At 35.1% G+C, this 26,877-nt stretch overlaps 1 protein-coding gene across 6 annotated transcripts in view; it reads left to right on the top strand.

Moving 5' to 3' along the window:
• Nucleotides 1–206: 206 nt before the first annotated feature.
• MDFIC2 (MyoD family inhibitor domain containing 2) overlaps nucleotides 207–26,877 on the top strand; it is a 332,530-nt gene continuing 305,859 nt past the window's right edge. For 5 of the 6 annotated variants that reach the window (XR_012470999.1, XR_012471001.1, XR_012471000.1 and 2 more), the window contains exons 1-2: nucleotides 207–416; nucleotides 15,448–15,631. Coding sequence is in view for 2 of the 6 variants with exons in the window: in XM_074198749.1 (XP_074054850.1) it covers nucleotides 15,596–15,631 (36 nt within the window). In the remaining 4 variants the exon portion in view is untranslated. The other variant, XM_074198750.1, reaches the window with a different exon arrangement.

Genomic DNA, 26,877 nt, shown 5'->3' on the forward strand with positions numbered 1-26,877 from the left:
TAGTATAACAAAACATAAATCAATTGCTAGTACCTACAGCTCAAAGTATAACTTCGTTCTGGATCTGTTTGAAATCATGGAAAATTCCATGCGGCACTGTTTGAGAGAGGAGGCTCTCAATGTTTTACTATTGTTTATTCTTCAAAAACTAATCACCCTTTTTGGTCTTCCAAAAGTTCCTGGCATTTCACTGGTTTACACATTGATTGAACACTGTTCCCAGAACTGTTGGTGGCATCAGGCCAACTGCTGTGATAATCAGCAAGGAGATTTATTCCAGTCGAGAAGTGTTATAAACATGAGGATTCCTAAGGCACAGCATTGAAAGGGAATACTGATTCTTTACTTGAGATGGTGGAAAACTTTTTTGTGACTTCAAGAAGAGGAAATGATGATCTTTACTCCTTTAGCTCCAGGTGGGCTTTGATAACTTCTTTTCTGGGCTGGGGGAGAGGGTGTTTTTTAGATCTGGTACTTCTATCTGTGCATTAATAATTCTTGGTCAGAGGTTCATGAAATTAAATTGAATACCTTTTCACAAGCAAAGAGAAGGAGAATAATCATCTGTTGAAGACATGCCCTACCTTTAAGGAAATTTGGGGATTATCTTCTATAGGTATGATCAGACGCATTTATGCAATGCTATATAAGTTTCACTTGTGGATGGGTGGGAAGGAAAAAAAAAGAGCTAAAAATAAATAGCTGGCAAAAAGAAAACATCAGGGAGAGAGAGAGAGAGAGAGAGAGAGAGAGAGAGAGAGAGAGAGAGAGAGAGAGAGAGAGAGAGAGTGAGAAAGAGAAAGATTGAGAGAGAGAGTGAGAGAGAGAGAGAGAGAGAGAGAGAGAGAGAGAGAGAGAGAGAGAGAGAGAGATTGGAAAGTGGAAAGGATAATCATTTCTTCAGGAAAAGAAACAAAAATGAAGAAAAATACAAGCTACAGTTTAGAGAGCATGGAGAAGCAAAGACTTCAGATTGTGTCAACTCAGGTAGGAAAAAAGGCAAATAGACAACTGACAGGTTAGAATGAGGATAGATATAAACCACTAGAACAAATCACTAAGGGAAGAAAATTACGGAACTATAGTTAGATGGAGAGGGTGGAGGGCTATCACAACATAGAGGAAGCCAATGGTGTCAAATAAGAGGAGGGTCAAAGTCACCAAAGGCGATTTTGTGAGCAGGGCTTCCTTAAGTGGAGCAGTGGACTATGCCAAAGTCATTTACAGTATACAGGGCACTGCCTTCTTGGAGAATAGGGGTGCCATGGAGAACTGGATTTGGACAAGTACTAAAAGTGAATATTTTATGATGAGAGAGAGAGAATGAGAGGTTGCAGGGGGGTTTTTTGCAGGAAAGAGGAAACCCAGTCCAGGTAAAACAGGGCCTGAAGCTGTCAGAATTACAAGAATGTATGGGGGAAAGAATAGCTATTGAAATCCGGTCCCTCCTATTTAAATATTTACTATGTTGATTTTCTGGTTTTTTGTTGTTTTCAGTCATTTCAAGTTGTGTCTGACTCTTTGTGATCCCATTTGGGTTTTTTTTTTGGCAAAGAGTTTTTTTGGCATTTGCTTCTTGTTTCACAGATGAGGAAATAAGGAAAACGTGGTTAAATGATTTGCTCAAGGTCACACAGCTAGGGAATATATGATATCAGATTTGAACTCAGGAAGATGAGTCTTTCTGGCTCCAGATTTGGCATTCAGTGCCATGTACCACCCTAACTGCTCCAACTTCATTCAGATTTCCAAGAAAGCTTTGACATGTTGTATTTATATTAATATAACAAATATTATATATGATTCAGTGTTATGTCCTTTCCTCCTTCCTCCTTCTATTCTTTCTCCACTTCCTTCTTTGCTTCCTTCCTTCCCTCCATATTTCTTTCCTTCCATCCTTCTCTCCTTCCTGCCTGCCTTCTCTCTTTCCTTCTTTCCTTTATTCTTTCCTTCCTTCCTTCCTTCCCTCCTTCCTACCTTCCTTTTATATTGTATATATTATATCAATGTTATTTATAACAGTCAATATTGTAAATGATGTTATATTATAATATATTTTGTATAAATATTACATAGAACATTTCATAATACATATAGTACAATTAGGGCTTAAGTTGGGTGGTTTGAGAAGCATATGTGCATAATATTAAGAACATTTAATGGAATTTTGAATGTAGTAAATTGACCTTGGCGTGGACATATTTTGTGACTTCGTATCATAGCTTTAGACCTTGAAGGGACCTTGAAGTGCGTCCAGTTCAATCTACTGATTTTACTAATAATGAAAACACAACTCAAGTAGTATAAGTGCCTTCCACACACATCAGTCAGGGATGGAAGGGCAGAGATGGGGTTTTCAGGCATGTTCTCAATTCCAAATCTCAGTATTTCTAAAAACAAAACATAATCTATGACCCCCATTTTCAACCATGTCACCTGAATTCTAGCCAATATCTTCATTCTTCCTCATCCCCACATGACCCTAGTTTTTTTCCCCTGGCATTCTGGACTCAGAACAGTAAGCCTTATATATTTTGTCTAGAACTAGAATTCCATTTAATTTCCAGATCATTATCAAAACCATTCCATAAAATGGAGGCTTCCCCACTGCCCTTTTCAACTCCTTTTTGCTTTCCCCATCAGAATGACTTCAACTTGAGGGCAGGTGCTTTCTTTGCTTTTGTATTTGTAGCCCCAGAACTTGGCACTTTGCACCTAATAAATGATTAAATAGTCTATTTGTTAACTCCTATATCTCTGTCTGGATGTATCTGTCTGTGGGTCAGGCACCAAATGTTTATTAAACACCTACTATGAACTAGGAATTGTGATTAGTGCAGAAAATACAAAGAAAACAAAAAAATCCTCAAGAAGATTATAATCTGATGGGTGAAGACAGGAGAGGGAATTTGTTGAAGGCATGTTAGAGAAATCCAGAAGAGTGTAGCCAGGTGGGTATTAAAGAGATGACAAAAATGACACCCTCCTAAAATGAAGATTCCGGGACCCTCCCATAAGAACAAGGAACCCCAGGGGTAGAGCCTGCTGATGAGGTATCAGTTCTAGAACTTTAATTTTTTAGTATAAAACAAGTTTCTGGGGTTGTGTTGGAGTGTTCAGGGATGTATCAATCCATCCATCCATCCATCCATTCATCCATATCTATAATTCATACATTTATCATCTATCCAACTCTCTCTTCCTTCCTATCAATTCATCTATTTATCCATCTTTCTTTCTATTTTATTTTGTTTTCTCCCCTCCTTTGTTTTTCCTTTCTTTCTCTCTTTCTCTCCCTCCTTCTTTCTCTACTTCCCTCCATTCTTCCTTCCTCTATTCCTTCTCTCCTCCCCTTCCTTTCTTCTTTGCTTCCTTCCTTCTTTCCTATCTTTCCTTCCTCCCCTCTTTTCTTCCTCCTTCCCTCCTTCCTTCCTTTTGTCCTTCCACCTTTTCTTCCTTCCTTTCTTATTTCTTTCCTAGCAACCTTCTTCCTTCTACCCATTCTTCCTTCCTCCCCTCTTTTCCTTCACTTTTCCTTCCTTCCTTCCTTCCACAATTATCTTCAGAAGGGGGGGTATTATGTAAATAATGAATACTATCAGGGTTAGTTTAATATTAGTTCCCTACTGTCTTCATTTTTTGATTATTACATAGGAAAGTATGGGCAACAGGGTCAGTCTGGGGGCATTACAGATCTCCTTGACTGGGATATATTCCATGGAACTTTGGGTGAACTCTAGTGGCTTTATGTAAAACATGTGCTCTACCCCAAGCCAAAAATGCCTCATTGAGGTGACATAATAACTCCTGTTTGGTCATTGATGATGGGGATTGTGTCAAAAATGACTGGTGAGAGTCAGAAAGAATTGCCTCTTGTCAGTCTGTAGGAGCAGATTAGGAGAACCACATCTAACTCTCTTTTGGAACTCCTTCATCCATTTGTTATTATTATCATTGTCATTATTATTATTATAATTATTATTATAATTATTAAGGATTTTTAGGAAGGTGGAAAGAAATTTATCTATTATCTTCTCCCAGCAGCAATGATGACCCTAAGCATAAGGAGAAGGAAGGGGTGGGTTAGGGGCACAGGTAGGGGGAACATGCTTGTCTAGGTTGACCTGACTCTTTTTTTACTTTTTCTGCTTTCTTTACTAAGCATAGGCCAGGAAGTAGAGTGTCTGAGGCATGGACATTTCTTGCATTGGGGGCAAACATTTGAGTATAAGAAGACAAAAGTTACTGAATTCAGGTCAAGGTGCCAAGCAGGAGGTGATTCCCAGAAAAGAAGTTCCAACTCCAGGATGAGACATCAAAGGAAAGTCCAGAAAGACTTATTTGTCCAGATGTCCTAGAACCCATGAACTTACACAGTACAAAAAAAATTTGCAACGAAAGTGAAATGCTATATTTTCATGGTCCTATGACACTGTATTTATTTTATTTATTTGTTTTGTTATTTTTCATTTTTGTTTCTTGCAAAGCAGCAGGGTTAAATGACTTGACTGAGGTCGGTCACACAGCTCAGTAATCATTAAGTGTCTGAGGCTGGATTTGAACTCAGGTCCTACTGACTTCAGGGCTGGTCCTCTATCCACTGGGCCCCCTAGTGGCCCCCATTTCATTCATTCATTCATTCATTCATTTATTTGTTTGTTTATTTATTTATTGTTCATTTATTTATTTATCTATTTGTCTGTTTATTCATTTATCTTATCTATCTGTCTGTCTGTTTGTTTGTGTGTTTTTTCACTGTATTTTTAAGGAGAGCACAATACCTGAGACATGTTATCATTTTATGTTTTGGTATTTGGTAATGTAGACTTATAAGCCTTTCATGTTTTAATCATTTAATCAGAGGAAATAGTTGCCATATATAATGGATATTCACATTTTATAATAAATATCTTTTCTAGAAGATACTCTCAATTATCTATTTCTGGCAGGGGGGAAATCCTAGACATAAGTCACCCCTAAACTATTTTTTTAGGGATTTCCTCTAGAGTTTTTCCAGGGCAGAGGCAATGATTCAGAAAGCCAAAAATAATAATACTAAATTGTTTGGGGTAAGAGTAAGAATGAACCCAAACAGTTGCAATCTGGGGGCAGAAGGAAGGGGAGCATGAGTCTTATGTAGAATGTCATATATTCTCTGATTTTAGGGTGTTGCTAGAGTTGGAGGAGAAGAATCTAACAACTGGACATATAATATGGCAAAAGGCTTCATGAATGAAGTGGCCTCTAACAGGGATTTCAGAGGAAACTTGAGACTCAAAAGAAAAAGAAGCAATAATAGCATGTATAATAGCTAATGTTAATATAGCGCTTATTATGTGCTAAGCATTTCACAATTATTATCTCATTTGATCTTCACATCAACTCCCTGTTTTATTATTCAGGAAACTGAGACAAAGAGGTTAAATGATTTACCCAGGCTCAGACATCTAGGAGTATCTGATGTCAGGTTTGAGCTGAGGGTTTCCTGCCTCAGGTTTGATGCTCTACCTGCTGCTCTACCTTGCTCTTTCAAAGGGAGGAAGGAATGTCTTCCCGGCATGGAAAATAGCCTGTACAAAGGCAAAGAGACAGGAGGTGGAATTTGTATAAGAGAAATGGGAAGGGAACAGTTTGTCTAGAAAACAGAGTACATAGAGGACAAGAATATTAATAAATTGGAAAAGTCTGACAGAACCAGAATGTGAAAGACTTTAAATGTCAAATAGAGGAGTCAAGACCACAACATTAATTAGAACCTTACAATGTACTAAATGCTTGGAATATAAATAAAAACAAAAGAAAACCAGTCTCTGTCCTCAAAATTATATCCTAATGTCAAAAGGAAAGACATGAAAGGGCACTGAAAAGTAAAAGTAGAGGGGAAGAGATGAAGGTAACCTATGTTTTGGTATTGTAGGGAAAGTCTGGGGGAGTCAAGGATGCAGCAAAGAGGAATGAAGACTTGGCTTACCTAGCCCTCCTGAAAATGGAGGTTGTGGGAAGAAGCAGTCACTCAGTGAGGCAGAAGTCTAGGTGAAGTGAGCTTCCCAAGATGATGAGTTTTCTGTGACCTGGTAGAGAATGTCCAAGGAAATCAGTAATCCCATCTGGAGATGAGCTTGGGCAGTAGAAGACACCAGAGCTCCTTGATTGGGGAAGTGTTTTGATCATAACTTGCATTTTAGGAATATCAGCTTGGCAGCTATATTGGAGAATGGTTTGGAAAGGGATAGACTGGGGTTGGGGAGAACAATCAAGAAATTACTGAAATAGTTCAGTTGAGATATCAAAGAAAAAGAGAATTTGATAGAAAGGTCACCATTCCAATCTTTAAATTAATGAAGTCTTCACTATATTATATATGACAAGTGGTCACCAGCATCTACTTGATAGAGGCAGTGAACAGAACACTGGCTCTTAAGTCAGTTCAAATCCAATAGCAGAAACCTGCTAGCAGTGTGACCATGGGCAAGTCACCTTACCTTGATTCCCTTGTACCTAGGGCCATCTCCAGGTGCTTTGATTCTGATGTGACCATTGGACCCAGATGACTCTGGAAGAGAAAGTGAGGCTGGTGACAGCACAGCCCCCTCACGCAAATACAGTTCACTGGCTTGTTGAGCTTCCCTGATGCCCTGCTCTTCTTAGGGAACTAAGAACAAACAATAACTTAAAGACCTCTGATAAGGAAGAACCTACCAACTCTTTAAAAAGTCCATGCAACTCTAATTTTAGTGTATGGCATCATACATAAAGGGAATGCCCAGTCTTCAGGCCTGATATGGTCTGGGAAATCATTTGGTCTTGGTGCTGTCATGGCAACCACAGATGGGATTCAAAATTCAATAAATCTAGTTTTTTTAGGACTGAATTAATAAAATGTTTGACCAAATCTAGCAGGATAAATTTTAATTTGACAATTTTGTATGGGCCTCAAATGATGTTATAAATATCTAAATGGGCTTTGGAAGGAAAATAAAGGTTCTCCCACCCCTGCTTTACAACTTCTACTCATTGTTCCACAGTCTATCCTTTGTGGATAAATAAATCAACTTAACCCTTCTGTTTAGGAATTTGTTAGTATTGATAACAAATGCTAAATAGCAAACAAATAGCAAATAAACCAACTTAACCCTTCCTTTTAGGAAGAACTTTTAAAAATACTCTCTCCAGGGTAAATAGATCCAATTTCTTTACTTAGTTTTCATATGATAGTCACAAGGACTATTATTATCCTGGTTGTTTCCCCTTATACCTTAGATTATCGAAAGTATTTTTCAAATATGTTATTCAGAATTGGTCACAATATACCAGATAGCATCTTTATATGGGTAGAATATAGTGGGTACTGGGAGTTATTTTACTATTTTTTTTTTTTTTTTAGATTTTGCAAGGCAATGGAGGGGCCCAAGGACACAGAACTAAGTAATTATTAAATGACTGAGGTCAAATTTGAACCCAGGTCCTCCTGACTCCAGGATCAGCGTTCTATCCACTATAGGCACTAGCTGCCTATATTACTTTTTTTTTTTTTTTAGATTTTTGCAAGGCAATGGGGTTAAGTGACTTGCCCAAGTCCACACGGCTAGGTTATTATTAACTGTCTGAGGCCAGATTTGAACTCAGGTACTCTTGACTCCAGGGCTGGCGCTCTATCCACTGTGCCACCTGGCTGCCCTCAGCCCCCTCCCCTCAACTTTACTGACCAGTTATCTCCTTACTAGCTGTAATCTCATCATGACCAATATAAGCCCCTCAGACCTTAACTGTTTTGTCTCTGGAACACCTGCCCTAAAATCCTGCTTGGTGACTGCTTATTTACTTAATCTGTGATTATCTCCAAATATACTTCATTCCTGGCCATCTCTTCAGTACCTAACCATTTGCCACTCCTTCATCCTTTTACCCCTTCTGGGACCCTAATCAATTCAACTCTGCCTTCTTCTTGGAAATTGTTTGCCAGTCTATGCCTTACGAATTCAATCATCATCTCTATAATTCTCCAAACCAAATTTTTACTCCTAGATATCACTCCCCTTATATGTATTGCTTAATCCATTAGATTGTAAATTCCTTAAGGGCAGCACTGTCTTTCTTTTTAACATTAACATTAACATTTAACAGAGAGAAAGAGAGAGACAGAGAGAGAGAGAGAGAGAGAGAGAGAGAGAGAGAGAGAGAGAGAGAGAGAGAGAGAGAGAGACAGAGAGAGAGAGAGACAGAGAGAGAGACACAGAGAGACAGAGAGAGACACAGAGAGACAGAGAGAGACACAGAGAGACAGAGAGACAGAGAGACAGAGACAGAGAGAGAGACATACATGGATATATAAATATATATACATATATGCAATGTTATTTACTGACTGACTGCCCTATAACTTTCCAAACAAAAGTATCACTCTTCATCAACATTCTCTCAGATATGTATTCTCAGTTTCATAATGTTAAGTTTCTTGAGGGCAGGGAAATGGAAAATGCTTAATTAACACCTTTTAATTTTTTCACTAACTTTTCTGTCAGCTATATAACATTGCTTGCTCACAATTAAATTCCATATATTTTGCAGAACTACTATCTAACTATACCTCCCAATCTTATTTTGACTTTACTATTTTAAACCTAACTGAAAGATGATATCCTTATTGAAATTATTTCTATAATCTTCATCCCCAAATTCTAGCTTGTCATGGTCCTTTTGGACCCTGATTTGGCCATCCAGTATTTTAACTATCACTACAAGATTTATGACATCTGACAATTTGATTAACTTGTCATTTACACCTTTATGAAAGTCATTGATAACAAATGCTAAATAATGTAGTATCTCAAACAAAGCCCTGAGATGGGTGGGAGTCTTGAGAATGGAGAAAAGGGTCCAGAGAGAGTAATTTTCAGAATGCAGACTTAGTTACTGCTTGGATAGGAGGAGAAGGAGGAGGAGGAGAAAGGGAATGACTCCTAAGGATGAACCTGAATGAATGGAAGTGATTTTGTAGACAGAAATAAGAATCTTGAGCTCCTTAACTATCATTTGCATGCCAAGTAGAATTCCCTCCCTGGATACCTCCTCTCAGCCCCCCCCCCCCCCATTTCCTTCTGTCTGCCAGCTCATTTTCTATTGAGGATAACTCAAGCATCACAGTCATACAGACACTGGAGTCATCTTTGACTCCTATCTTCCTCCCATCCATTACATTGCTAAATTCTATCAATTATATCTCAGCAATATTTACTACATTGATCTATTCTACTCTACCTTCCTTTGAAGGAGCCTTTCAAGTAGTGCACTGATAAATGTTTTCACAACTGTGACTTTGGAAAAAATGTATGCAGGACACACTTTTAAGTGTTAATTATTCTGCATTATCAAAAATTTCTCCATCACTGTCTTAAGTCTAGACAATCAACAAATCAATAAATGAAGCCTGGGTTGGTAGAGTTTGCCAGTTTCTTTAGATCAAACCTAAAACTGATTCTTCCATTTGTTTGCTACTACTTCTGCCATTTTGGGGCCAAGCAAAAGAAGCTCATCCAAATGAGAGCTCTTTGACTTCTAGAAGAGAGATGTAATGTTTCCCCTCAGCCATTTCTTCTTCAGAATAAAAGAGGAAAATGTTCTTTCAGATGATCCTTCTATAGCACATTTTCTAGTTTTTACTTCATCTTTGTTCCCCTTCTATTCCGTTTTATCCATGAACTGAACACAACATCCCAAGGGCAACAGAGAGCATACTGAATTTCTATCACATCCTTCATTCTGGACACAGTGTCTCTCTTTCAAATATGAAAACAAATAAAAAACCCAGCTGGAAGTTTTTTATTTTTTTGCATGCCAGTTGACTCATTGAGAATTTTTTGATATAAGCTTTGCTATTTGACCCAGTTTTTAGACTTCAAATCTTTGGATGATGAGAAAGTTGAAAGGTTTGAAAAGTGGATTTTGGGGCAAAAGATCTGGGTTTGAGTTCCAGCCCTATCACTTCCTAGTGGTCTAATCTTGAGGGAGCTTAGTTTCTTTACCTTCTCTGTACTCCAGTTTCTTCATCTTTCCAAATGGGATGATAATTCTAAAGAATGGCTTCATAGCATTGCTGTGAGGAACAAAATGTTATAAAATGTACGACCTTGTCATTCAGAAGGGCTAATTTTGAAATAAATGATGAAGTAAATGCACAATAAATTGGTAGATTCTGAGCTAAGACTCTTAACTTCTTTATATGACAATCAACAGGCTTTTGATAAATGTGTACTATGTGAAAGACATTGTGCTAGGCACCAGCAGTGCAAGGACAAAAATGAAACAGTCCCTTGCCCTCAAGAAACCTACATTTTATTGGATGAAACAACTACAAGAATACATATATCAAAATAAATACAAGTCCTTTTACAAGGTAGCAACCAATAAAAATGGAAAAGATTTCATGTGGAAGGTGTTGCTTGAGATGACTCTTGAAATAATTCAGGGATTCTAAGACATAGAATTCGGTGTAGTACATGGGAGGCAATCAGTTCAAATGGAAGATAGGGGGTTCATGTGGATGACTCAATAAGATCACTTTGTCCGCATTGTCTTGTCATCCTTGGGCCAAGTCACTTCTCCCAGAGTCCCAAATGCCTCATCTATAAAAGGAGGGGTTAATCTGGAGAAGCTCTGTTACCTTCTAGTATTTTCTAGTTCCATATTATTTGAAAGTCCCTGCTGGCTATAAGGAAATTTATTGAGAGAAAAATAAAGAATCGATATAAATGTCCCTTGAGAGCTTTTTAAAAAGCTGTGATACACTGGAATTCTGCCCTGGTAACCCTTATAAAGTCAAAGAAGGCAAACACATTTATTACTGAGTTTATGTTGATGTTTATTACAGTTAATACACTAATTTGAGAGAGGTCAGCCTTCAGATACAGTAATCATATTTTTTCCTGAGTTATACACACACACACACACACCCACACTGCAGCCCTATGTGTCACCAGTATTTACCTTTCTATTTATTTGATTTAGCTGAGAGAAAACATGTGGTATGAAGAACTTGGAACAAAAAGACCTGCAAAGGACCTTCAGAGAAAAAAGGGAGACCTGGATTCTAATTTTGGCTTTTTACACACAAAAAATACCAAGTGACCTTGAATAATTCACTTTTCCTCTTTTGTGCCCAGTTTTCATTACTTGAAAAAAATTTCTCCATTCTCAACACTCCCACCCATCTCAGGGCTTTGTTTGAGATACTATGTTATTTAGCATTTTTTATCCATGACTTTCCATCCATTCTCACATTGTGCTGTTCAGATAATAGACCAAGCAACCAACAGGTATGTATTAGTTTTTATTATATGCCAACTATTGAACTTAGTGCTAGGGAAAAATAGAACAAAACTGAACAGATCTTGTGGTCAAGAAGCCTGGATTCTACAAGGGGAGCTGAAATACACATATATATGAGAATATACATAGTTCAAATTACACAAAATGAATACACAGGGTCTGCAGAAGGAGAGCACTACTGCTTTTGGGGAGATAAGAACATGCTTCATGTAGAAGCAAATCATAATTGTATTATTGTAAATGATTAGAGAGGTCGAGAGTTCTTGTTTATTTAATGACATACAGTTGGCTACATCTGTGATTTTATTTGAGACTTTGGTCCTTTGAATTAAAAAATTCAAAAGCATTTTTTTCTTCCTTTTATTTATTCATTCATCCATTCAATCCTTTATTTATTTGGTTATTTGTTTACTTTTAAGTTACATGCAAAGATAGTTTTCAACATTCATTCTTTTACAAGCTTTTGAGTTTCACATTTTTCCATCACCCTCCTTTCCACCTCCCTCCCCAGGGCAGCAAATAATCTAATATAGTGTTTGTATATGTAAAATCTCATTTAATATATTTCTGTATTAGTCATGCTGTAAAAGAAGAAGTAGAACTAAGGATAAAAACATGAAAAAGAAAGAAAAAAAAGAAGTTTTACAAAGTGATCATAGTATGTTTTTCTCTACACTGAAACTGTAGTTTTGTTTTTTCCCCCCAGGGATGGGGATGGCATGTTCCTTAATGGATGTCTCAGGATTGTCCTTAATCACCAACAAATAATTAAGTATTTACTACTGGCAAGTTACTGAGCTACAAGCTGGGAGCACAGAAATGAAAAGCAATGGAGTCCCTAACTTCTAATCTAATTACAGTTTCCTTGTTGGCATATAAACAAATAATGATATAAAGTAAAAATGTAAAAGAGAAAAACTAACTACTCAAAAAAATTGAAAGGAAAAAATTACTTTTCGTTTGGGAGTTCAGGAAGAGCCTTGTGGAGACTCAACTTGAGGGAGGACTTAAAAAGAAACAAGAATTTCAAAAGGGGAAACTGAGGTGGGTTCATTCTTTGCATGAGGGTCAACCTGTATAAATACATGGAAATCACTAGTGATATAGTTGCTCTTGTAGTTGTTCAACTTTCCCTTTTTAAGAGGATCAGTGAAATCATGAGAAGTGGTTTTTTTTTTTAGGTTTTTGCAAGGGAAATGGGGTTAAGTGGCTTGCCCAAGGCCACACGGCTAGGTAATTATTAAATGTCTGAGGCTGGATCTGAACTCAGGTCCTCCTGACTCCAGAGCCAGTGCTCTATCCATTGCCCCACCTAGCCATCCATGAGAATAGTGTTTTGATGTGTGAGTAAACTGAATTTAAGTGAGGCATGGTTGCTCAAAGTCATGTTTCTTTCCTTGAGAAGCATCCAAGTCCAGAGGCAAGACAAAAGTCAGGATGACTAGGTAATGGCTTGGAGTGCAGTGGATGACCATGGTCTTTCTAAATTAAGGTTTTTGGGCAGGCCTTAGTTTGTCTGAAACAATGCTCATTCAGTTACAAAAGGCTAGGTAAGAAATGAAATGAGAGATGGCCTAACTTATCATCACAAAAATGCCATTTTGGTAAGAAATGATGCTAAGTTTCTGAAATTCATTAGTAATCAGACTAGAGTGCTTGAATATATCTAGTGAAGTAATATGGAAATTCAGATTGCAGAGGATCTGAAATGGCTTTGTAATATCACTCCCATCCACCTCTATCATCATCCTCCTCAACCTCATCCTTGTCTTCCTCATCATCCTTATTACCACCTTATAGTTTGGCTCTTCATTATCACTTTATTAGTCTTCTAATTTGTTTTTCAGCTTCTGATTTATCTTTATCCATCAACAATAGTTGTTCCATATTCCTAAAAGAGCAAAGCCACTCTCTTACCAAAAAAAAGCGCCGGGAGTTCTTCATTGACAAAAGAGTTAAAATACAACATAAATAAGTTTGTTACAAGAAAATACTGAGTTAAAATAAAATACAAATTAGAGTGTAATAATAAACAACATTTTAATGTTTAAAAATATTTAATATCATTGTGGTTCAATAAAACACTGGATCTTAGGACTGTAAGATTCAGACATGGGGAAGAGTGGTATTGGTTTTGAACAGGAAGGAATTCTAAATTAAATCATGAAAAAAAGGTAGAGGTCAGGATGATGAGAAATATACTAGTTCAAATAAACATGGGACTCATGAGTGAATTAGTGTTGAAATGAGATTAGAAAGGGAATTTGGAGTCATAATGTAGACACCCTTGTATACAACAGTAAGAAGTTTATGCTATGTGACCCTGAACAAGTAATTTAACTACTTTTCACCTCTGATTTTTTTTATCTGAAAAATGAGAATAATAATAGCACCTCCTTCCCAGGCTTTCTTTGATAATCAAATGACATATTTGGTATGCTCAATGCTTAGTGGGCATAGTGGGCATTACATAATGTCAGTGATTTATTATTACAAAACATTTAAAACAAGTCAAGATTCAATTATATTTTAAAGAGAGTGTGAAGAATACTGTTGCTTAGCTTAAATAAGAATTTTAAATGATATGGTATTTTTAAATGGCAATACACATGCCATATTGGACATAAAATTGCTTTTCAAGTATAATGAGATATGAAAATGTCTGATTCCATTGGTTTTGCAAAGTCCCAGGTACTGCTAATAATACTATGATTTGTTAACTATACTTGTAATCCAAAGAATTGTTAAATTTCAATTAGAGATTAGTGGAGGAAATGTAATATTTTTCCTATCCAAAATCATAGAACTTATGAAGGCTATGATCCATGGACTCCAAGTTAAGAACCATTGTATTTGATTCTTTTTATAGGGTATCCAACTTCAATGACCCTTAGCACTTACATCTTATACACTGTTCCAATCAACAAGTTATAACCTTGTACATAAGGTCGTTATCCATTTAACTTCTTTTGAAATTTTTTTTAAAAGTTTACTTATTTAAGGCAATGGAATTAAGTGACTTGCTCAAGGTCACACAGTTAATTATTAAGTGCCTGAAGTCAGATTTGAACTCAAGGCCTGTGCTCTACTCATCAGGCCACCTAGCTGCCCCCATCCTTTTAACTTCTGTATTCCTTTAGAAATGAATTCATTGTCCCAAACATAGTTCAATAAATGTTTGTTAAATTGAAAGAAATGTCCAGATGGATGTATATGTAATACCACCTACATTGTAGATATAAAATTATTAAAATGATTTCAATTATTTTTTATCTCAATTATTTCTTCATTTAACTTCTTAAGGGGGAAAAAATCTATATCCTTGACATCAGTTGTAAAAATACAACTTTTTTAAGAAGTATATTTCTTTTTCTGGGATACATTTTACATGGAATTATAAGTCATAGTTTGCAGTGTGTGATCCTATGTGAAACCTCAAAAGGATCAAACATGGTTTCAAATTTCATATCCATGAGGTTCATTTTAGATTCTGAACTTGGAAAATGCATTCTATTTTGAAATGCTCTCTTCTAAAAGGCCTCTGTAAGCATAAACAGATGGATTAATTACACACAAAAAAACTGACATGTTAAGAATAAAGTTAAAAAGCTCAAAGTATAGAAATAGAAAATTTATTATTAAATCCCCAATTTAATCTAAACGAATTCCTATTCAATGTCATTGGGTTTCAAAACATTTCAAACTTGGGATGAAAGAAATTTTATCTGGCAATCATAAAAATCTTGGAAAATAAAATTTTAGCTCTTTCCAGATATCTAGAAGCTTGGAAAAAATACTACAGAACCAAGTCCCATTTCTAGGAAATAAGACTACAAGAGAGACCCCCCCCCCCACCCTTTTACTGATGGACGAGTGATGCATAAGCAACATATGGAAAATATAGATTCTTCATTTTCAGACATGAGCACTTTCTATTTCCAAACCACACTGAGCACACAGTTCTTATTTCATTCTGTTGGAAAAATAACAATTATAGAGTGACAGGAGGTTTGCTTTTTCCATAGAGCCTCTTTAGAGACAGTTTCAGCAATTAAAAATATTGCGGGAATTCAAGCGATTACTGATCATAAGAGGAAAATGTTTTTTTTTCCCTTCTTCTAGGATTCAACAAATCAAATAGGAGTAAGATTTGCAACACTGATTACCACCACCATCACCACCTATTGAAAATTGTGCATTTGGTAAAAAAAGTCGACTTTCTCCTAGAATTTCACTTAAAAAAAAAAAAGACTAGCACTAAAGGCATCTGATGATTGACTATCAAACTACCACAGCACTGAATCAGGTAATAAACAAATCAGTAAGGACAATTGAACCTTAATCTTGAAATGGTTTTCAATACTGAAATATTTTAATATCTTAATGGCTCTGTAATTTCTTTGGTGTGGGCATTGCAGGCATGTTCCAACTTGTCAGACATTCATATCTTATTTTTTTTTTGTCTGTGTGATTCTGTAACACTCTTCCTTTTGTTCCCTTTAATATTTGTGGATATCAAGGAAATTCCAGGTTGCTCATGTCATCTCTCTCAATCAATTAATTTCTCATATGTGACCACCCTATCCACTATTGTTCATGGAAATACTTGAAAACATTTTTTTTATCTCACATTTTGGATGAGTACACATCGAAGCTAATCATTTGTTCCAGTTTCCTTTCATCTACCACATCTTTACCCACTGAAAAGTGGACCTGTTTAGATCTTGTGCAATCTGCAGTTTGGATGCTTATGTAATCAAGACATTTCATAAACTATAGCAGTAACACCAGTAAGACAAATACTGGTAATTGGGATTATCAAGGAATCTTATATTATCCCAATATTTGCTAGAAGAACCCTTAAGTTGATTTTTTACTTTCTAGAGTCAAATGATCTTTCCTCTTTTGATTCAATAGTAATAAACACAGGAGAATCTTCTTATTTTCTATAGCTCTTCATCATATGTGTGACAATGAAAATGTGGTCTTTTGTGAAAAAATATTGTACTACCTTTACATGATTTCAATGGCGGATATCATTAATATAGGCAGTGGTCATTCTCATAAGGAATTTATAGAGATGAGAAAGTAAACATATAGTTAGAACATTTTTTAAATATCATTTCACTTACTCAGTGATATGATATCATTTATGATCTTTTGGAGTATTCCTATTTAAGATATTTTTGAAAATCGATCCACAAGGACCTTTAAAATAATGTTGACTTTAGAATGGTTTTGTTTTGTATCCATTTAGTCCAGTCAATTAATCAATCAATACTTATATGATTAGTAATGATGACAATAACCTTCCATGGAATTTTAGTTGCAAAGGGTTTTACGTGTATTTTATGGGAGAAAAAGAGGAAGAAGAGGAGGAAGGATAAAAAAGAGAAGGAGGAAGTAATAAGGGAAAGAAGAGAAGGAAAAAGAAGGGGTGGAAACAACCTTAGCTAAATAAAAACCAATCTAGATTTCCTTTTGATTAGATTGTTCAGTAGATGTGAAATGTGAAATGGATAATTAGTAGTCTTGCAATAAACAGTCTTACATCTCATTGAGGCTCCGATTATGGCCTCTAGTTGACCATTAGAGTTAATACGAACTGAAAGATGTTCTGATCATTTTATAATGTATACTATGGTTCTGTTATGCTTACCAGGGTTTTCTTCAAGAAAAAATGAGTTGCCTTTTCTACTATGTTTGTACATCAGTTACCTCTTTTACTTTCCCTTTTGAGGGACTGCAGACTGGAGATAGGGGCAGTTAAGTAATAAAATGGATGGAGTGCTAGGGTTGAAGTCAGGAAGACTCATCAATTCTGGCCTCAGACTGTGAGACTATGGGCAGGTCAATTAAACCTGTTTGCCTCAGTTGCCTCATCAGTAAGATGATCTGGAGAAGGAAATGGTTAATTACACTAGTATCTTTGTCAAAAAAAAATGGTGTCGTGAAAAGTCAGACATGACTGAAACAAAAACACAGCCTGGAGGCAAGAGTAGAATTGTCCCTAACATACCCAGAATTGAGTTATAAGGTCATCAATATGAGGATGGAAAAAAGTCATCCCTTTAGTAAGGTTTGGGATCCTCTGCCCATAAACCCAGTCTACAGCTACATAACCAGTTAACTGAGATGGAAGGGGCAAGTGACCTAAACTCCCGAACATCCGAAGGCAGATACCTCTCATTTCTGAACAGAGACAACACAAAAAACCACCCTCACCCATAAGACACTTAACCTTCTTCGGAAGCTGTGGAAGGCAAAACAGTTAAGGAAGCACTGCAAGATAAATTGAAGATGGAGAAAGCATTTGACTGGAGATTCGAGAAAGGATTCATATAGGAAGCGACCATTCAAATGAGACTGAAAGAAACCTAAGGATTCCACAGAGGAAGAAGCAAGAATGGAGTGTATTCTAGATGGAGATATAGTCATGTACAAATGAATGGTGCTAAGAAATAACCTGCAAAGTTTGAGAACAGCTAATAGATCAATATAGTTAGGATATAGAGCATATGAAAGGGGATACTAATTAATTTTCCAGATTAATCTGGAAAGGTAGTTTGAAATCAGTTCCTTCAAGGGCATGCTGTGCAATTTATATTTTATTCTAGAAGCAGAAGGGCACCACCAAATCTGCTAGAGCATCAAAGACTGACCAGATTATATTAGATCACTGTGTTGCAAGATTTGCCTTTTGCCTTATATTTAAGCAGACTCAATAAAGAATAAATGAAAAAGGCCAAAATAAGATTTAGTGGACATGCATTGGAGAAGATATTTATTTTAAAATACTTGTTTACTAATCACATCATCTTTATTTTTCCTATCTTGTTCACATACCAAAAGTCATGCCTTTTGTGACCATCTCCTTTCAGACAAGGTGGTAACTCATGATTAAGAGAAAGACCATACATTTTCAGATGAACTGAGCTTCAACAATATTTTAGAAAATTTTAATTTAATTATAGCCATGATGTAGTGACTGTAAGTAGGTGAAGTATCTATTATGCGGCAGGAATAGATGATAGACAGCTTCAGGACCATTTTGTTAAGAAATCATTTCTTAGTGTTGGTAAGACTTCTTCCCAAACCCAAACAGAACTTATAAATGTCTGTCTTGAAAGAACAAAGCCATCTATTATAAAATAATCCTTGGTTAAAAAGTAACAGGGGTAATCAGGGGGAGGGGAAGTAATTTATTCAAATTGTATACCAAGAATAAGAAGATTTTTTTTAAAGCATAAATGAAATAGTGGAAATAGTCATTTGATTGAGTTCCTTTCAAAGAAAGATTGTGTATTTGCTAATTCAATTCACTTCAAAAAGCATGTCTTAAATACAATATGTATAACATACAAGCTGGACTAAGTACTGGGGAATGCAAAGATAAAAACAAAACTAAATGAAGATGATCTCTGCCCTCGAGAAATTTATATTTCCCTACAGTCCAAATGATCTCATCTGTGAAATGGGGACAATGTTAACACCTTTCTCCAAAGATAATACAAGATAGTATAAGGCAAATTCTTCTGAAATCTTGAAAGTTATATACATATATGTGCATAATTATTGTCAGTTATTATTATGATGATGATTATTAGGAGACGGGGAAAGAACTAAAAGTAGAAATGGAAGTCAAGAAATTTTATTTGTATGTTTTCAAAAAGAGCTTGTCAAAATAATATTTCCCATTTTGGTTTAAAGCATCAATCTCAAGATTACACTGTCCTTAAAACAAAGAAGAGAGTTTTAATGTAATTCAGCCTGTGCTAGTTACCTTTTAAAGTTTTTGCAGTATTCAGAGTTCATACTTTTCCTCCTAATTTCCAAGGCTATAAACAAGAGAGAATAGTCTGGCAGAGCAACCACATAGAGAATAGAACTAAAGGTCAAAGCATCACGGTCAATGATTATTTGTCAAAGACCATGCAAAGCATTGAAATTCTGATACCTCATCTTGGTGGCAAAAATTGTAATGAGAACAGGAAATGGCACAACATGACTCCATTGTCCTGACAATGATTTAATGAGAATGGGAAATGGTAAGAGCATAACTAATTCGCCTTACGATCTTCAAGTTGTCATCTTGTGGTTCGACTCAGAAGCTACGGGATGAAGGATGTCGGACATCAGCTGGGAGCGCACCAGGGAAAACATGAACAGAATGACATTGTGTGGCCTGCAAGTAATAGCAGAACTTGTAGGAGAGGGTGGGGGAAGGGGAAGCAGAGGAGAGGGTTCATCTACTGAATGACAAAAGATGAATACATTAAAGGGACATGGAATGGGTCCCACCCATCTGGGAAAATATTATAGAGCAAAGATTGCAATGGAAGCTTAGGAACTGGGAACGACTTCGAAAGTAGTCAAAAAAGGCAAATGTGGTTATCAAAAGTGGTGAAATCTTAAATTGGTTTTCTTAATCTGGGGGTCCATGAACTTTAAAAAATGATATTTTGATCACTTTATTTCAGTGGAATTTGTTTCTTCTGCAATCTTATGTGTTTTGTTTTATGGATTTAAAAATATTTTTTCTGAAAAGGGGTCTCTAGGTTACATAAATCCAGAAAAGTGTACCCAGAATGCAAAAAGCTTAAGAACAATTTCTTGTCAGAATAATCTCTTTGAGGATGCATACAGATCTTTCAAAAATATTTTTCAAAATTTGATTTAATATTTTATTTTCTCCTAATTACATGTAAAACAATTTTAACATTTAAGTAATTGATTCCAAATTCTCACTCCTTCCATACTTGCAGCCCCCCTTGAGATGGCAAGCAATTTGATAGAGACATGTGCAATCATATAATGCATATTTCCATATTAACCAAGTTACAAAAAAAAAAGCACAGATTCCCACAACGAAAAGCAAGAAAAATTAAAAAATGTTTTAAAAGTAGGGTTTAATCTTCATTTAGATGCCATCAGTTCTTTCTCTGAAGAAGGACAGCATTTTGGAAACTGTTTTGGATCATTTAATTGCTGAGAATAGCTAAGTCATTCACAGTTATCATACAATATTGCTGCTATCTGTACAGTGTGATACTGGTTCTGCTCATTTCACTTTGTACCAGTTCTTCGCATGCTTTTTTTTTAAATCAGTCTGTCAATAGTATTCCATAACAATCATATACCATAGATTATTCAGTCACTTCCCAATTGATTGATTTTAATATCCAATTCTTAGCCATCACAAAAAGAACAGTTATACATATTTTTTAAAAAATAAATCCTTTTTGTTTTTATATTTTTATCTATTTGGGATACAGACTAAACAGTGACATTACTGATTAGAGGATATTCAATGCTTTATAGCCCTTTGGACTTAGTTCCAAATTGCTCTCCAGAGTGATTGGGTCAGTTTAAACTCCACCAACACTGGGTTAGTTTATCAATTTTTCCCTCTAATTTTTTGTCATTTTCCTTTTCTTCATATTAGCCAATATACTAACTACATAAGTTGGTACTTCAGAGGTGTTTTGATTTGTATTTCTCTAATGAATAGTGATTTAAAGCATTTTTATATAGCAATAGATAACTTTGATTACTTCATCTGAAAACTTGTTAATATTCTTTGGGATTATTTATTACTTTTATACTTATAAATTTGTCTTACTTCTCTATATATCTGAGGAAGAGATCTTTTTTCAGAGAAATTTGCTGCAAATTTTTTCAGGTATGATTACTGCATATTTCTCTCCATACAATTTTCTCCATGCTTTTCCTTCTCTCTCTCTTTCTCCCTCTCTAACTTTATCATGTCCATTTGTAAAAATGTTTTGTTTTTAAGTACTGTCTCCCCCCCAATCTACCCTTCCTTCTATCAGCACCAAGCTCCTTTATTATCTCCTTCCCCTCCTACTTTCCTATAGGAAAAGATACATGGCTATACACAAATGACTATGTGTTAGTCCCTCTTTGAGTCATTTCCTATAAGAGTAAAGTTCAAGTGTTCATCCCCTCCACCATCTTACTCATCACTATAAAAACATTTTCATACCTCTTTTATGCCACATAATTCACTCCATTTTATCTCTTCCTACCCTTTTTCCCAGTGCACAACTTTCCCACCTGCTTACTTTTTTTTTCCTATCTCATCTCATCATAGTCAATTTGCACCATGCACTCTCTCTCCTTCAAACCATTCTAGGAAGTTATAAATATCATCTTCCTAATTAAAAATGCAAGAAAGCTTAGCCTTATTGGATTGCTCATGATTCCCCTTTCCTGTTTACCTAACTTTATAATTGAGTCTTTTATTTGAAAGTCAAATTTTCTATTTACCTGTACTCTTTTCATTAAGAATACTTGAAAGTCCTCTTTGAATTCATTCAATGTCCATTATCTTTTCTACTGAAGAATTATGCTCACTTTTGCTGATAGATGATTCTTGGTTATAGTCTTAGATCTTTTACCCTCTAGAATATCATATTTCAAACCCTCAAATCCAATACTAAACCTTGTGCAATTCTAACTGTGATTTGAAAATATTCGAATTATTTCTTTCTGGATGGATGGGATATATTTAAAAGGTTATCAGATTGATTCAGTTTCTAGTTTTTTCTTTGGTTCTATAGTATCAGGGTCTTTGGATACATTCCTAAAAGATGATATGTAGGATTTCCCTCCATAGTTCTATGTAGTCCGATAATTCCTGAATGATCTCTCCTCAATCTATTTAATAGATCAGATGTTTTTCTTATGAGATATTTCACATTTTCTTCTATTTTTAATTCTTTTGACTTTTTTTTATTATTTCTTGATACCTTGTGCTATTATTAGCTTCCACTTGCCCAATTCTAATTATTTTTTTTCTGTTTTTTTTTTCTGTTTTTTTGCAAGGCAACAGGATTAAATGACTCACCCAAGGTCACAAAGCCAGGTAATTGTTAAGTGTCTAAGACAGGATTTGAACACAGGTCCTTCTGACTCCAGGGCCAGTTCTCTACCCACTGAGCCACCTAGTTGCCCCTTAAATTGTAATTATTAAGTATTTCCTTCATTGAGATTTTTTAAATCTCTTTTTCCATTATACTAGCTCTCCTCTTTAAAGCATTTTTTTTCTTCATTGAATTTTTGTGCCACTTTTGTCTTTTTTCCTAGTTTAAGGTGTTATTATTTCAGCATTTTGTCCTTCCCTTAGTAAGTTGTTGACTCTCTTTTTTTCATGATTTTCTTGCATCACTTTCATCTCTTTATCCAATTTTTCATCTACCTCTCATTTGATTATTTTGTATTAACATTTTTATTTAAAGTTTGAGTTTCATATTCTATCCCTCCCTCCATCCCAACCCTTCCCCCATCTGAGATGATAAGCAATAATATGCATGTCATACATGTGCAATCATGTACAATATTTCCATTTTAGTCATTTTGTAGGAAAACCTAATTAAAAGGGAAAAATGAAAGAAAGTGAAAAATAACATGCTTCAATCTGTATTCAACCAATAAGAGTTTGCTTCATTGTTAGTTCACTATCCAATATTTTCCTTTTTTTGGTCATATTAGTCACTCAGAGCTAAAAATTAAATTAGAATTCTTTTAATTTGAATTTCTCTAATCAATAGTGATTTAGAGTAATTTTTATATAACCATAGAGAGTTTTGATTTCTTTCTCTGAAAACTGTTCATATTCTTTGACTATCAATTAGGAAATACCTTGTATTCCTAGAAATTTGACTCAGTTCTCTATATATTTGAAAACTTATGTCTTTATCAGAGATATTTATTGCAGATATTCCCCCAGTTTTCTGCTTTCCTTATAATTCTGGTTGCATTGTTTTTGTTTATATATATATATATTTTAATTTTCTACAATCAAAATGATCTATTTACATTTTCTCTCTCTCTCTCTCTCTCTCTCTCTCTCTCTCTCTCTCTATATATATATATATATATATATATATTCTTTAGTCCTAAAATCTTCCCCTTTCCTATAAATCTGATAAACTATTGTTTATTCTCTTAATTGACTATGGTTATCACTTTTATGTATAAATCACGTACAAATTTTATGTATAAATTTTTTATGTATAAATTTCATGTATAAATCATTTTGACCTTATCTTAGTATTCAGTATGAGATGTTAGTCTATAACAAGTTTCTGCTATATTGTTTTCAAGTTTTCCTACAATTTTTGTCAAATGATGACATTTTTTGTTTTAAAAGCTTGGATCTTGGGTTTATCATATGTCAGATTACTATAATTATTTAATGTAATTTGTATCTAAACAATTCTACTCATCCACCACTCTATTTCTGAGCAAGAGCCAGCTTGTTTTTATAATTATCACTTTATAGTATATTTTGAGATATGGTATGGCTAGACTTCTTTTTTTTTGCATTTTTTCCTTTGATTTCCTTGCTATCCTTGAGCTTTTGTTCTTCCAGATGAATTTTGTTATTATTTTTTAGGCTCTATAAAATAATTTTTGATATTTGATTGATATGACACTGAATCAATAGATTAATTTTTGTCATATTGACTCAATCAATCCTTGAGAAATTAATTTTTCTAATTGTTTACATCTTACTTTATTTGTATGAAAAATCTCATAATTGTGTTCATATTTTGGCAGGTAAAACTCCTCATTATTTTATATTATCTACAGTTCTTTTAAATGAAATTCTCTATCGTTTGTCCCTGGATTTTGTTGGTAATATTTAGAGATGCTGATGAAGGGCTTATTTTGTATTCTATACCTTTACATCTGCAAAGTATGATAGTTTTTCCCCTCATTGCCTATTCCGGTTTCTTTAATTATTCTTCTATTGTCTTATTGCAATAGCTAACATTTCTAACACATAATTAAATAATAGAGGTTATAGTGGGCATCCTTGTTTCATCACTGATTATATCTGATTAGGAAGGATTCTAGCATTATCCCATATTTTCTGATGGTTTTAGAAAAATATTGTTCATCATTTTAAGGTAATCTTCATTTGTTTCTAGCTTCTCTAGTATTTTTTAAAGTAATGGCTATAGTATTTTATCAAGGATGTTTTCTGCATCTATTGAGATAATCGTATGATTTCTGCTGTTTTTTCAACTGATATGATCAGTTTTGCTTATAGTTTTCCTTATATTGAACTGGTACAGTATTCATGGTAAAAATCACACCTGTTCATATTATATTATTCTTGTAATATATTGTTGTAATTTCTTTATTATTATTTTATTTAAAATTTTTACATCAATATTCATTAAGGAGATGGGTCCATAATTTTCTTTCTCTATTTTGACTCTTCCTGGTTTAGGGATCAGCACTCTATCTGAGTAAAGGAATTTGCTAGGACTCCTTCTAGACCTCTTTTTTTCCAAATTGTTTACATGGTATTAGGATTCCTTGTTCTTTAAATATTTAATATAACATTCTTGTGAATCCATCTGGTCCTGGGAATTTTTTCCTTTGGAAATTCATTGAATACAGATTCAATTTATTTTCCTAAGGCTGGATTATTTAGGTATTTTTATTTCTTCAGTTAATCTGCAAACTTTATATTTTATTGATATTCATCTATTTCATTTAGCTTGTCAAATTTATTGGCATAGAAATTGAATAAAATAGCTCTTAACAGTTGCCTTAATTTTTTTTATTGTTGGTGAATTCATTCATTTCATTTTTTTATACTAATAAATTTGATTTTCATCTCTCTTGTTTTTAAGTCATATTAACTGTTAGTTGATCTATTGCTTTTTCATAAAATCATTTTATTTTTTCATATCTTGATTTTCTCATAGAAGATGATGTTTCAAAGAGTCATACCTTACACCTGCTCAATTCTAAGTTTTTTTTTGTTTGTTTTTAGTTTTTGCAAGGCAATGGGGTTAAGTGACTTGCCCAAGGCCACACACACCTAGGCAATTATTAAGTGTCTGAGGCTGGATTTGAACTCAGGTCCTTCTGACTCCAGGGCTGGTGCTCTATCCACCGCACCACCTAGCGGCCCCTCAATTTTAAGTTTTAAGGAATTATTTTCTTCATTGAACTTTTGTATTTCCTTTTCCATTTGAGCAATTCTATTTTTAGGGAGTTATTTTTCTCAAATTTTAATATAACTTGTCCCATGTTACTGATTTTTATTTTCATGATTGTTTTGCATTACTCTATTTCTTTTGCCAATTTTTCCTTCTACTTCTCTAATTTACCTTTTAAAAACCCCTTAAAGCTCTTCTAGGAATTCTTTTTGAGTCCAAGATAAATTACATTTTTCTTTGAGGTTTTCCATGAGATCATTTTGTTCTCTTCTTTGATCCTCTCTGTCACCATAGAAACTTTCTGTGAGTTCTTTTTGTTGTTGTTACTTGTTTTTAGTTCATTTTTTTTCTGTTTTCTTGTGTCTTGATGCTTTTATATGAGAGCTTGATTTTAGTCCTGCACTACTCCAAATTTCATGTTCTAGGGTTTAGGATCTTACAGTTGACTTTCACTGAATTTCTGAGTTTAGCTGCTTGTTTTCACTGGAGAGTAGACTTCCCTTTTGGCTTGTATTGGGAAGTGGGACTTCAGTTGGCCTCTCTTGGATGTGGGTTTTAGCTGCTAGGGCTTGCCCTAGGGGTGAAGCCCTGCTACTGGATTGCAATGAAAACAGGACCTCTCTGCTGACAGACCCTAGGGGTAGCATCCTGCTATTGGCCAACTCTGGGGTTGGACTCCACTACTGGTCATCAGTGGCATCAGGGTCTAGTTGGTGCCTTGTGATGAAGGTGGTTTCATTGATGTGGGACCTTGAAGACTGCACAGACTGCTCATTTACCTAGGGGACTACTGGATTGCAAAAAGTGAGGTCTCCTGGTGGATTGTCTTAGACTCAGAGCTTTGCCTCAGGCCCCCTGTTGTGAAGTTGGAATCTCCTAATGCTCTTGAACATCACTACCCTCCCATCCAAGTTTGTAAGACCTTTCTGGGTATTGTAGAAAGCTGTGTCTTACTCTTAAATCAATTCTGAGGCACTTTTCTAATTTGTTTGGAGAAAACTTTGGGAGGGCTTTTCCACCATATTAATAGCATGCTTGTCTTATTTGATTTTTATATCCTTTTATGAGCTCCCAGGAATTCTTTTTGGGGGGTCTAAGACCATTTCACATTTTAATTTGAGGTATTGCATGTAGCTCTTTTGACTCTGTTCTCTTCTTTTGAGTTTGTGTTTTGATTTTCTCTGTCACCTTAATAATTTTGTAGGTACTGGTTCTTTTCTGTTTGTTGTTTGTTCATTTTTCCAGCCTTCCTCTCATTTAATTTTATTAAGACTGGATTCTTCTCCCAGAGTGGAAGGGGCATTGTCCCAAGCCTCAGTTTTTTTAATTGAGTTGCTTTCAGAGATAGTTCCACACATCTGTAAGTTTTCAGTTTTTCCAAAGTGGTATGAACTAAGAAGAGGTCCCCTGACTTGTGCTTTGATCTTTGAGGGACTTCATGGATTTTTGTCAGTCTTTGACCTATGACCACAGATGCCATTCTGTGAGCACAAACTTTGTTATGCTAGTTCTTCTCCTTGCCCTAGGACCACAACATGGGTATGATCCAGATTCTTGTAGTGACAAT

This window comes from Macrotis lagotis, chromosome 8 (assembly GCF_037893015.1).
Source record: "Macrotis lagotis isolate mMagLag1 chromosome 8, bilby.v1.9.chrom.fasta, whole genome shotgun sequence".
In the NCBI taxonomy this organism is placed as follows: domain Eukaryota; kingdom Metazoa; phylum Chordata; class Mammalia; order Peramelemorphia; family Peramelidae; genus Macrotis; species Macrotis lagotis.